General features: G+C 38.2%; 1 protein-coding gene across 2 annotated transcripts in view; it reads right to left on the reverse strand.

The window, feature by feature from the left end:
- Positions 1–11897: 11897 nt before the first annotated feature.
- Positions 11898–13817, reverse strand: part of LOC135195027 (bestrophin-4-like) — an 83065-nt gene continuing 81145 nt past the window's right edge. For both annotated transcript variants that reach the window (XM_064221335.1, XM_064221336.1), the window contains exons 10-11: positions 12753–12823; positions 11898–12143 (exon numbers count right to left, since the gene is read on the reverse strand). In XM_064221335.1, coding sequence (XP_064077405.1) covers positions 12038–12143; positions 12753–12823 — 177 coding nt within the window. In that variant the 3' untranslated portion in view covers positions 11898–12037. The remainder of the gene's footprint in view (positions 12144–12752; positions 12824–13817) is intronic.

A 13817-nucleotide genomic window follows, 5' to 3' on the forward strand; every position in this document is an offset into this window, starting at 1 on the left:
AGGCGACATCATAATTCACTGCAGATACGCTCAAGGCTTTCACAACCTTCAACGGCTCCCCCTCAAGAGCTTCTAACAGATGTGTGAATTTAGTTACTTTACCTTGAGCGCTTCGATTGTTCATATAGACGTCAAATAATTCTCTGAATGTTACGAACTCGCTTATTTCCCCATTAAACACTGGTAAGGGGAGCTTCTTTGATTTAGGCAACCGAGTCTGTTGTTGAGATGCACTAGCAAGAGATCTGATTCTATAAAGAGGTACAACAGCTTGACTAGCTTCTTCGAGCATTTATCTCAATCAAATTTCGATATGAGCTTTGTGGTTGGTTGTGGATGTGAGATACAAGGTCTGTCGTATCTGTTGTTCATCTGCTTGAATGCCATCTACCAAATTCTGATATATGTACTGACGTGTCACATGACTAACAACTCTCTTTGAGCTTTGATCAACAAATCAGGGAGGAGAATGAGCAAGGAATCAATTTTAGACTAGCAGCTTCAGCCATTGTTTATTAGTATACTTGAAACTTTACTTCAAATAAAGTAAGAAATTTGGAATTACTTTTTGGTCAGTGCCCCTTCGTCCCTCATGAGTTTTATTATTCTATATTGAGGAAAACTCCACTCACATGGGAGTCAAAGAGTTCTTCGTCAATTTCGGGCCTAACCTAAAGGCTACTGAATTCACTGGCATGTGCCTCGGCCCCGTATTGGACGATCTTCGAGCAATACCTCTTGACTTGGCTGTTAAAGTTCCTTACTTTTGCATTGTTCCTTACTTTTGCATTGTTTAAAGTTAACACTAAACTGAGTCAGCAGCAAGTATTCCCTGAACTCTGCATTGCAGATTGCAATAGTCACCGTGAAAACCTTTAAGCCTATCCCAGGCTATTTTGGACTAATCCCCAGCCAGATTGTTTCCTCCTAAATAAACTTGAACACCATTACTCACTTGATGTTCCCCCCCGGACTTACTGATTTAGGCTATCCAATTCGAAGAACCAAAAATTTTGTGAATTTCACCGAAGGTCAAGTGAGAAAGTACTGATTTTTACAAGTTTTATTACAAAAATAACCCACCTTTGTGTTAATATGTATGTACAATTAAGAAACTGAAACGCTAAATCAAATGAAAGCCACATGGAGCATACATAATAAATTCAAAAGTAAAGAAATTGATTTGTGAAAAATTTGATAAGTTTGATATAGCAAAAAAGTGAATGATACTAATAGAATCACTGATGTTACACAAATACTGTTGCTGAAACAAGCATTGAATGACATAGTCAGGCTAATGAGAAATCTTTACAAAAGTGAGAAACATGATCCTGGCTTTGAACTCGAACCTTGAGGTGATGCAGATTGTCCTACCTGGATAGCCAGTCTTGAGGGGAAAGCTGGATTTTTGCTCTGCAAGCCTCGTTGTCACCTCATATGCGGGCTTTCTCTTTTTTGTAATCCAGGGACTCTAAAATGTGTGGGTATTTTGCCAGTATTATGATAATTGTGGTTTTAAATTAGATTCAGTTATTGTTAACAACTCAGTGGGATTCAGCAGCTCTACATGAATACAATAGATCTAGTTACTTAAATGCAAAGGGGACCAGTTGCCCTGCTGTTGCTAAATCAAGAATGTAGGTGAAGGATTTTGTCAGGAAAAATGGAGCTCACATTTTTCGTGAGTGTACATGAAATACATAAAGTAATATTTTCAGATATCATATTTCCAAAAAAGTGACAATCAGGTGTCCATCGTGGCCCTCGTTTCGTTATAATGATCATATGCCAAGTATCTTAACAGAATCAGTAATACCATCACCCTCTCAAAACATTGTGTATTCCTACGTGAATACAAATCATTAATATTTGCATAGAAATTACCTTCAGCACAAGCAGGAGCAGGCTGTTCTACACAACAAGGCATTTTGGTAGTTGAGCGACCAGTTGGAAGGGCGGGGACTACCCCCACCACCTCCCTTTGCTGAGTTACTCAACCACGTGCCTTATAACCTTCGTCCAGAGTGGATGTACTTCATCACCTTACCCTGCCTGAATGTTTACCGGCTGTCCTCTGCATTCATCACGGTTTTACCTTGTTGTGTTGTGCTTTGATATATTGATATTTTCCTATATGTACCTGTAATATGTCTTGTTCTTGCAAACCCAAGAATCATCTAAGCCCCATCTGTGTCCTGGTGTAGGGAAGTGACACTAATTGCTTCCGTTTGCACAAGATGCTGCAAACCTGTGTGCTTCATTACTGTAAGGTGACCAGATTTCTGAGACAAAATCCAGGGACATTTTCAGTGCAGAGGTGGGAAAACCTCCAAAACATGACATGTTTTTGTTATTGAAAAACTAAAACGGGGACACTGCCCTTACCATTCATAAAGCAGCATTCAAAAGTTTCTCTCGCCCTATTTATCCTAAATTGCAATGGAATTGAATAGAAATTCAACTGATTAAATCAAGGTAGGCTATAATTTAATGACTACTTTCCAATGATTGAACAGTATTAGAATTACATACGGGCAAAACACCACTGGACGGCAGAGAGTGATGCTGGCTGGTTGCTAGCGGGAAGGCAAGAGGGGAGTTCATCGGGTGTGCATGACGATACAGACAATGATTTGGCGGGAGATTTGGTTATATGTTCTTGAAAGGTAATCTCGCAAATTATGCCGTGCAAAGCTGTTTATCATTTCCTTAGCTATATACACTGTACAGTGCGTGTAGTACGGTGTGCAACTATGTATAATTTGGTCAATATTTTCGTTTTTTCTTTTTTTGTATTCAAATTTCGGATCTTTCAGTCACAGAGAAAACCGGGGACCTTTCTGGGGGGCAGCGGTAGCCAGGGACAGGTCACTGAAAACGGGGACTGTCCCCGGAAACCTAGGACGTCAGGTCATCCTCATTACTGACACTTGTATAGTGTCATAATTGGTCTCTCAAGAAGTGGATGCGGTTTGCAGGGAAGAGGAAATCCAGGTGGGCTGCCTGCCCATCCTGGGAGGGGTATTCTCCTCTGAGGACACCGGGTAGCCCCCTGTCTCTTTCCCATGCGACTCCCCGTTGCTGCTAATTCTTCTAGGGTCACTCCCCCGTGTTCCCCTGTTGCTTAAGCAATGAGTGGTTCACACTGGAGGGTAGAAGCCAATCATGTTCTCTCAAGAGCTTCTTCCGTTTGATCAGAGGGACAGCAATTTTCCCCTGGGCAAAGGGAGGCAGCCAGCACTAACCTGCTTTTTGCAAGTCTGAGAGAGATCAGGAAGACATTTCAGGACCTTAGAGACCTCTGGGCCTCCCTTGGTCTTCCTGGGGAGCCATCAGTGCGGGGCTTGATTGTGCACATTCGTGTATCAAACCTACCTGTCTTGACTGCTTCAGTGACTGTGAGTATGGTTTCAGTCTCAAGATTGAGAGGAATTTCCACTAGGTCATGGCTCCTTCATTGCCTCACCTGGTTCCTTTCACTTCTCAGCCCCCTGCGATGTCTCCCAACGACAAGGATCTCCTCCTAGATAAGTTGAGGAGGAGATACAAGAGGACATTGAAGAAGGGACCCCATTAGCCATCGTCATCATTGGTGTCTTTGTTACCTCCTGCCTTTGCCTCCTCACCTTCTTCCAAGGGTCCCATTATGAGGACAGACCCGAGGGAGAAAAAGGTTGCTGCTCCTAACCATAAGAAGGCCCAGTGGCCCTCCCATGGCATGTTCTCTTCCACTGAAGAAGCATTGGGACCTCTCTATGGCTCTCTTTGGTCCCATTGTCCCAGTACAGAGAAACTTCATCTTGGGGTCTCCAAGGACATCCAAGATGCGGAAGCTGCTCATGCTCGGACCAGCCACAGCATGGCTTCCACGAGCCAAGTAAAACCGATGTAAGATCGGTCACATCCCAGGCATGGGATTTCCTATACAGGAAAACCACTTCCCTAGAGATTAATACAACATAAATGGTAAGTTAGGTATGGACAACAGAACTCAGCTATTTTTAACCATATGAATAACCATAACCACAGAATAAATTGGAATTTGTCACTTATAATTTTTAGCAGCAAAGGTCGATACAAAAGTCAGATGATTGAGGCAGCCTTAATTAAACAAAGAAAGGTAATGAACATCTCAGAGGGCTCCTGGGATTCAGTTATCATAGATAAAATCTTCCTTCAACCAACGCTTAAGAGGATTAAAGAGGAATTATCAGTGGGAGCGATCTAAAACCTGCTTACCTGTGGATGGATCTCTTGTGTGTGTGTGTGTGTGTGTGTGTGTGTGTGTGTGTGGGCTTATGTAAAAGTTTGTTTTCCCACATTCCCTTTTGATCAACATTTTAATCAAACGAGAAACTCTCACCTAGTAATCCATGGTCAAACATGTAATAAGACAACATAATATAAAGTGAATACTTTATTAAAATAAGGTCACTTCGAATGTATTCAATGAGATGAATATTTTTCATAGAAAAGTATAAGAATATCTTAAACAGTAAGCCCATTATATACATCCGTGTAACACATTAAAGAAAAAAAAGAAGACATTGCCTATTTGGACGCTACGGCATTTTTCCTTCAAACTTACAGTAAGTTCAGAAAAATCCTCTTATATCATCTTATATCTACAGCTTCTTGTTCGTTATGGAATATACTAGACATGGGCGTTAAACAGCATTTTACAATGAGTATTCGTCCTCATTATGAAAACATAATTAACGTTACTCCTAGCGATATCTTATTGATAAGATCAGGAGTAGGTACTAAAATAACACTGCTTTCTGCCTGCGAAACTTCACTTCCCTGTCGTATCAAGAACAGGGCGAAGTATACCAGCTATGCAAACCTGGTGGAAACATCCTTTTAGAAAGGAAGAAATGAGATGGAAAATAAAAACAGCATATCCCTTCATGCTGCCTTATGACAACCTCAGGTCTTTCATAACGAAAGTTCTCAAATAACGGGACTGAAACATTTAAATGTATTTAAACAATTCCAGTGACATTCTACCAGGAAGGTGTAAAAAAAAAAAAATTAGCGCTCTAATAAAGGAAATATTTGAAAACCAGTACCTGCTTTTTTTTTTAATAACAACTAACTTTATTCTAATTCTTTTTTTTAGATTAACTGCATTTCCAAGACGCAATTTAACCTAAATTAGTTATGCAGAAGTTGAATGGGGTGACCTTAGGCCTGGCCACGTAAAGTAAGCTAAGAGGTCATGTCCATGTCAAATGCACCATCTCCCTAAAGGTGTAGTTGCTCCATAAAATTATTGTTGGACTGTGTACCTAATGTTTGTTCAGTGCTTAAACCTGTTACTGATAAATAAAAAAAAAATAAAAAATAGAAGTGCAGAGATATCCTCCTCTGCTGGAAATATACAAATGTAAGACTACGGTATTTAAAAAAAACTTCTTTTTTTTTATTTGTAATCGCATATACGGTGAAAGTTGTATTAAAGACCCTGACAAAGTAGATGCAAAGGTATAATCATCTCCATACTTGTCATCATAATAACAAAGATATTTATTTATAATAGCTTTCAGTACTCAAATGAAGCAAATAATTTGTCAAGAGTACAGAATGCAAATATTTTCTTTCTGCTTATGCGCAGCGCACAGGTAAATTAAGTACAATTATATATATATGATATATATATATAGATATAAGATAAAAAATATAAATATATATATATATATATATGTATATCTATATGTATATATATATATATATATATTAATGACAATCATCAGTACCGTGAAACGTCATACTATTAAAATGGCTATTTCTGTAATCTGCGTCTTAATGTCATAAGACTTCAGCCACACAACCGGGTTTCCTTTCAGATCATATGTTTAAAAGCTATGTCTACAGTGTATTAAGGAGATATGATGCCCTTTGCGAAAGGGACCCAATGATTAAAAGAATAGTCGGTAGTATATCCTATATCAAGTTACTATCGCAAGTAAAGCACCACATAAGGAAATTACATTTCTGACATAAATGATACGGTCTTCAGGGGAATGTTTCGAAAACTGACAATAAAAAAAAGAGATAGGAATTCCTGTCGTCAAATAACCTCATGTGGACTCTCGAAATGGACATCTAGTATTTCTTAGTTAGTGCCTCATTTTGGTAAGTAATCCTTCTACTTAGTTTAGTGGAAAACACTTTGAAAGGGGAGCTTAACCAGTGGAAAACTGTTTCTATATTCTCCTTTGTAATAAGGTTAAACAGTTATGCTACCTTTTATTCATAAGTCATAAAATTCCTCACATTTAGCATCTGAAATCGGCCTTATTAATTTTTTTTTTTTTTTTTTGCTTCTCCCTTTTTTTTTTGTGTGCTGCTACACTTACGGGATTATAATTTCGATATTATTACATCTTATAGACTTATTATGGTCTGGATTCTGTAGTAGGTTTGCAATGCATATTTATTTCAAGACTTCTTGCGGAACCCCTGATGAGGGAATGAGGAACCCCAGGGTTCCGCGGAACCCTGGTTGGGAATCGCTGTTTAGGCGTTATATCATCGAGAAGACTTAATTTGAAGTTACGCAGTACGTTGGTAAAGGCAACATTAATTTGGGAGTTTGTTTCGTCACTTTACATCTGTTGGTGGTGTTCTGTCTGAAAGGCTGTCTTGCAACTCACGATACATCGTCGGCGTTTCGTTTGGAAGACTTTCTCCACCTGAATGCGTTTTAGAAGACCGATATTCAAGTTACTGATGTTAAACCATATTGTGCACCATTTGAAAGACAGACTCGAACTGAATTGCGATTTAGCAAATTGGTTTACTATTTTCAATGTGATTTTCTCGTGGTATAGGTCACGTGGGAGACCTTTTTTTTCTTTCCAAGTTTCACGTAATGGATCACGCTATGCTCTGCAATATGTGCTATGGGCATAATCTTTTAAAACATGCTTTGGAATTGATATTGCAGCTTGAGGTATACCATTTTGGAGTCCTGGTCAAAAGCACGTGTCACAGTATGAAGTCCCTTACTCTATCGTAAAAACTAATTACAAAATATATCTTTCAGAGATAAAATATCATATAAACATAAAATATCTTTCAGAGATAAAATATCTTTTAACCATATAATACTTTTAGATATATAATATCTTTTTTTTTATAAGTCTCTCCTGAGTTGCTTGCGCTCATGATAACGATTCTTGTGCTGTTTTCAGACATGTGCATGCGGTGAGCCTTGGAAGATGGTTTCTGAAACAAGATGGAAATAACGATTATTGACATTGTATAGCTAATAACAGTGGTTCCAAAGTGGGGTGCATGCCCCCCGTGCGCCCCAGGGGTAATTTGATTTTTAAGCGGACAATTCGAGAATGTTGAAAACAAGTTAATGTCTCTTTAGGCTTCCTCCACCTGATTATATAAGAATTATACTAACTTACTTTAATGGGCGATATGTCTGTCCGTCCGTCTGTCATTCAATCATGGCCAAACGGCTGGTCCGATGGGCATGAAACTTGGCAGGGTTATAGTGGGGACCCCTAAGATGGTTTATGGTAGGGTTTCATCCTAACCCCCACCCCCTTTAATATGCTAATAGTGTCACCAAAGGGAGCATCAGGATTTTAGATGAAATTAGGTGGGGCGTGGCCAAAAAAGACTTGGGAACCACTGAGCTAATCACTTTATTTATTACATAATGGATTTGGAGTTTACGTAAGGAAACGGATCATAACATCGACTCGGCGTTTATTGCGTTTTGAAAAGAAACAATTTAACGCGACTCCATTATTTAGATTCAGTGATATCGATGTGAATCTAAAGGAAACTAAGCTAAAATCTCATAAGGCTACTGAAAATAATTAATTGCAAATAATTTCAAGGCTGCTGCTGATGGCACTGTGAATGCAGAGGGGAAAATTTTTATAACAGAGATCGAGCGACATTGCCCTAGCTGAGAAAAAGTACTTTCTCGTCAGACTCTTTATAAACAGAATTCAGTGCGGAATGACTTGACGAGTAATATAATCTATTTCCTAAGTACATAAAAATTAGACTAACTTTTTATCAATATCATTCGTATCAAAAAAGGACTTTTAAAGACAATAGTTTTCAAATATCAACATGTAACATTTTCATGTTCAGTTAAACATTCATGGTCAATAGAGATTTTTATAGATAGTAATACTGCCTAAATGAGAAAAAAAAATGGCCCAAAAATCATAGCATTCAGACCACGACAATATTCTTATGGAAATGAAAAAAGTAGCCTAAAAATCTTAGCACTCAAAAAATAATGAATCCTCCCATAAAAATGTAGATTATTCATATGGAAATACACTTACATATTATCGTATCGCGCTCTTCGTTGTTCTCGTACTTGGGACTCATTAGCGGCTTCGATGCTTCGTCGTCTTCATCATCGCCTAAATAGGGAATATGGGAACAAAATGTCAGTTTTATTGCACTGATTTGGGAGTCTCAGCAGAGCAGTTGTTATCATTTCACACAAGTCTCGTTCATATTCATATATCGATTCAGTATGCGTGCATAGCCCGTTTATTTTCTGATTTAAGCACCGTTTCTTTTGAGGTTTTACCGTCATATTAGATTTCATATGCGGTAATTTTTTCTTTTCACTTCCAGTCATTCGGTTCTGTGGTAGTGCTTAGCAAGTCTATGGGTTTTTGTAATAAGTTATAATAATAGAAGTAGTAGTAGTAGTATTAATTTCATTAGTTGGCAGGTTATTTCTAAGGAAATTCAAAGAGCCTAATGCAGCTACATCACTAGCAAATCTATGCAAATGTCGGCAATGGAATGATTATCTACTCCGGGCTCCACAGGAATCAACACCTCATACTACTGTGATAAAACGTATTTCAAATCCATAGAAGCCAAATTCTTAAGAATAGCTTTGAGTCTTTACGTAACAGTTCACTTCAGAAGTAATGCAAGAATTTAAGTGTGTGATGTAAATAAAAAGTATAACAACCACACCAGATCATGGAATGGGCTGAACTTCATCTGTGACAACACCAGCATTATTATCATGTTTTAGCGAAATCAGTTTTCAACTGGTTTGTGACCAAGATAGGCTGACAAATCTTAATGTAAGTTCACAGTATTGAAATACTGAAAGCTTCGGAAAACCGTTCTGATAACAATATAACTTACCCATGTTGATTGCGCTTCCTGCTTCGAAGATGTTTGTTCGGATGGAGCACTGGCTGGGGCTGCTCACCAGTTCACTCAGATTATCGCGAGATAATCCGCTCCATCCACTGGCTGTTGATATCTGTGGGGGAAATGTGGCGGAAAGAAGCATTATTCTGGAGCTTGGCAACTGACTGAAGTGTGCGGCTGTCAAAATGAGGTTAACATTCTCCATTTTGATCACTAGTAACGGGCTGCCCAAGAGCAAGATCTCGTTCAGTTCAATATGAAGACCTATCTACGTGTTTTGTTATGGCTACCTTGTAACCTGCATAATGGACGAACAATTAATTTTTTTTCTTTTGCGATTTTTTATAAGGAGACGCCCAATTTCAAAAATGTTTATCTAATGTCTATGCGAGTATTAGTTTTCTTAGGCCTATGCGAGTTTCAGTTTTCTTATGTCGTCTTACTTGATCTTTTGGTTTTTCAGCAAGAGTGTTTTCTCCTCTCAAGAAATAAGACATTTGGAAAATGTGCCTCTCGGGCAGAAAGTGAAAACCTAATTCAACTGAAAAAAGGAAACTTATTGAAATCGTTACTTAAGCTTTTGGGGACTTTTGTTTCAATGAGTAACACATCAGACCCTAGTAGTAATCTCTGGGCACCAACAGGACTTGTGTCCAGGGAAACAAATACGGTGGATGTTCTGCTCTCAGAAGGATTGTTACGTGAGAAAAAAACTGAAATTGATTATCTGCTCTGAAATTTTTCAAGCAAGTTTTCTTGCTTTGACAACCACGTCCTGTTACTGGACTGATTTACTGGTTACATTGCAATTCACGTTAGACAGTTAAGTAAGTTTCCACTCTGTGACATAAAGCACATAGCTTTTAATTCGTCATGTTACGGCTATTGATAACGTTCCTTTAGTTTTCTTCAAAATGCACAATACTGACTCAGGGAAATGAAGATAATTTACCAGAATGAGAGGAAATCAAGCCACTTCACGAGAAACACTGAATGACTGAGGTGTTGATTGCAAAAAGAAATGAAACTTCATACCTGTTTCGTCAGGTATTTAAAGGCGAATGCCTTGTAAATTATCAACCTTTCCTAAACTATATACAATCATTCACTGACTCATTCAATTGATACCGTCGCCTCTTACCGTATTAATCTGACAATTGACGAGGATATACAAATCAGTTTGTAATCGACAAAGTGACTTGCATATCTTTGTTAATTGTCAATTTAATACAGTGAGAGATGATGGCATCGATTGAATGAGTCGGTGAATGATTGTGTATAGCTTAAGAAAGGTTGGTCGTGTGTGAGCACCTCACCTCTAAAGATCTGACGAAACATTAATCATTTTTCGTCTGCTTGTACTACAGTACTACACATATAATGAATGGTAGGTTTTTCACATGATACAACTCCCACAAATCAAACTACAGACAACAGGTGTCCCCTTACCCGAGGAGATAGACAGAATATAGAATTTAGGCCAAAGGCCAAGCGCTGAAACTGAATTTAGCAGTGAAAAGGTTTGAACGGTGTAACAGGAGAAAACCTCAAACCAGTTGCACCATGAAACAATCGTTAGGAGATGGTGAAAAGTATGATGGAAGAAAGACTATGAACGGAGGCACAGTTAAAGGAATGAAAGGGGTTGCAGCTAGGTACCGAAGGGACGCTGCAAAGAATCTTAAGTAATGCTTACTGTGCACCTCATGTGGTGCAGTGACGGCGCTAACCCCCTTACCTGTGTTTTATAATTGGAGGGAACTCTGTCCGTCGGCGGCGATGTGGCCTCTGAGGACTCAGGTTCGTCTCTTTAGGCTTCGGGTCGCTCGGTTTCAAGTCCTTCGTTTCCTCTCTGGGTTCCTCCTCGTCCTCGGCAATGAAGAGTTCTCGCTCCATGATGCCCATCTTCCGGTCTACAGGTTTGTCTTTGGGAGAAATGAAGCTTGAGAGTGCTCTCTCTCTCTCTCTCTCTCTCTCTCTCTCTCTCTCTCTCTCTCTCTCTCTCGTCTCTCTCTCTCTCTCTCTCTCTCTCTATATATATATATATATATATTTTATATATATATATATGTATATATATATATATAAATATATATATATTAATATATATAAAAGAGATATCTACCATCTTGTTTTTCACTCTGCCATACTCATATGACATCTCATATAGGACAAGTCAATTTTCTCTCTCTCATATATATATATATATATATATATATATATATATATATATATATATATATATATATATACACCACTCACACATATATATATATACATGTGTGTGAATAATATATAAATACATCTGTAAATGTAATAGCCACAATGCCCTCTTAACTTTTTCAAATTCTTTCATATCACTTTAAAGTTGGATCTCGAGGCTTTGTAGTGACAAGCGTACTCAAAAAAGAGTAATGAATTTGAGAAAGTTAAGAGGGTCATTGTGGCTATTACATTTACATATGTATCTGGTGAAAATGACCAGTAGTTATATATATATATATATATATATATATATATATATATATACATATATATATTGTTATATATTATCATTATAAATATATTGATTGTTTAGTTACAAAACTTTCAAAGTATCCCAGGATTAGTACGAAGAACAACACAACATGCTGACAACCACTCTATAAAGAGCAGTATCTGACACGCGTGAAAATGGCGCCTTCTGTCACCTCACCTTCGGTATCTCGACGTTTGATCTTGATGAGGATCGGCCCGTCTTCATCTTGCATCGAAGGCTGCCTCCGGAAGAGGATGTTGGGGCTATTCTTGCCCTCTCTCGGGGTTGCGTTGGGGCTGTTTCTGATATCTCTAAAGTGAGGATTGGGACTGTTCTTGCCCTCCCTGGCGTTCAAGTTGGGGCTGTTTTTGCTCTCCTTGATGACGGATATGGGCCGTGAGCGTAAACCTCCCACCGTGTGCAGTGATTCCTCAGACATGTGGAAGATGTCGCTTCCCTGGAAAGGTACGGATTTTTGCTTGAGTTCATTATTTATCCTAAGGCAATCTCACCTAAAGATAATACTCTTTGACGGTGCTGTATGTGATCAAAAGACAGTCTGATGAATATAGGATAAATGTAAGCCTAGCATTGATTGAGGATGATGTCTAAATAAGCCTAGGACAGACAAAAACAAAATGGTCTTGAGCAAGTCGTTTCATCGAGCAACTTTCAAACAAGTGTTCTGTTTCCTTGGTGGTCTTTCTCTGTCAAAAATCAAAGTCAATGAATACTTTGAAAAGTGTACAATTATATATATGACTGATGAAAAACTCCATACTACATAAATTTACAATTGTGAGTACACAAACTCCATTTCATTAATAAATAATTATTCTCAATAGCAACAGATCAGCCCATTATTAAGTGCATTTCACTACTGTCATCCACAATATGATTTTTTGTCCGCTCCTGTTTTTGAAGAAAAAAATCATAAAGAAAATCATTGTAAGACTACCATTAAGCTCTGGACAATGTTCAAGTCCCATATGTGTGTATGTATTTTTTTTTTTTTTTTTCTAAGAATGATGGAACCGTATATATATCCGAATATTTCTGTACTTACAGTAGAAACCCTGGAAGCAGATCGATTGAGACCTCTGGGTCGCGACGACCGTCGAACAGACAGCATGCTGCCTGTGGAAGGAAGGTCCGTTAGAAAGTGGCACTATATTTGAAAGTGGTACTATGTAGAAAGTGGTAGTACTTGTTAGAGTGGTCCTACTGCAGTGAAATCGTTTTAATACGTTTAATTATTCATTTGTTCACTTTTCGTAAGTTAATGACCATACAAAATGATCTCGGATATTAATTTCAATTCCCTTTGCTTCGTTTATGATATCTGTACATTTCTGGTATTGGGTTACTCTACTTTTTCAACAACGAAATCAACGCCTATTTCTCTCCCTTCTTCATTTAATCTTGCTTGTATCTGCTAAGTTTTTCTTTATAGCAAAAAGAAACATTTGAATCGTGTGTCACCTAACTTTCCTGTCAATAATTACACTAATAAAAAAAGGTATTGTTCATTCATGGCTCGCCTCTCTTCTTATATTTTTGAAAAACTTTTAATAAGGAAGAAATTCTGATGTGGCTATTCCATGGCCACAACTGCTATTCCACAATATTCTTTTATCTTGTTTGCTTCTCTTTTGTTACCTTATCAGAATGGTCACATCCTTCACCAAGAGTGATCTCAAGATTCGTGCATTTCTAGTCTTTTCATGCTCGTCTCATCGTCATAAAGAATCCCTTTTGCCGAAAGAGACCATCATCCCTTCGTACTTCCCTGTGTCTTGTGCGACCGAATGTCTTTTTTACTCATTTTTTTTTTTAAACATAAATTCCCGAACCATGATCAGAGACTGCTATATCCTTCTAGAAAGTGTTTCCATGGCTTCTAGAACCACATGCTGAATGGTGAGAACGGTGCCTTGTAACCCAACAGAGAAAGATTAAACGAGAAGATGCAATACCAAGGGCGAAGAGAAAAGGTGACATAAAGAAGAAGGATGGAGTCTATATATTTTTCTTAACAGCCTCCTGAAGCTTCCTTCTTCACAGCATCCCGTTCGAGGGACCTAGCAGAGCTTCCCAAAAGGGCTGTTTGAGGAGAAAGAGACCGTGCTAA

This window comes from Macrobrachium nipponense, chromosome 15 (genome assembly GCF_015104395.2).
Source record: "Macrobrachium nipponense isolate FS-2020 chromosome 15, ASM1510439v2, whole genome shotgun sequence".
NCBI classification, from domain to species: Eukaryota; Metazoa; Arthropoda; class Malacostraca; order Decapoda; family Palaemonidae; genus Macrobrachium; species Macrobrachium nipponense.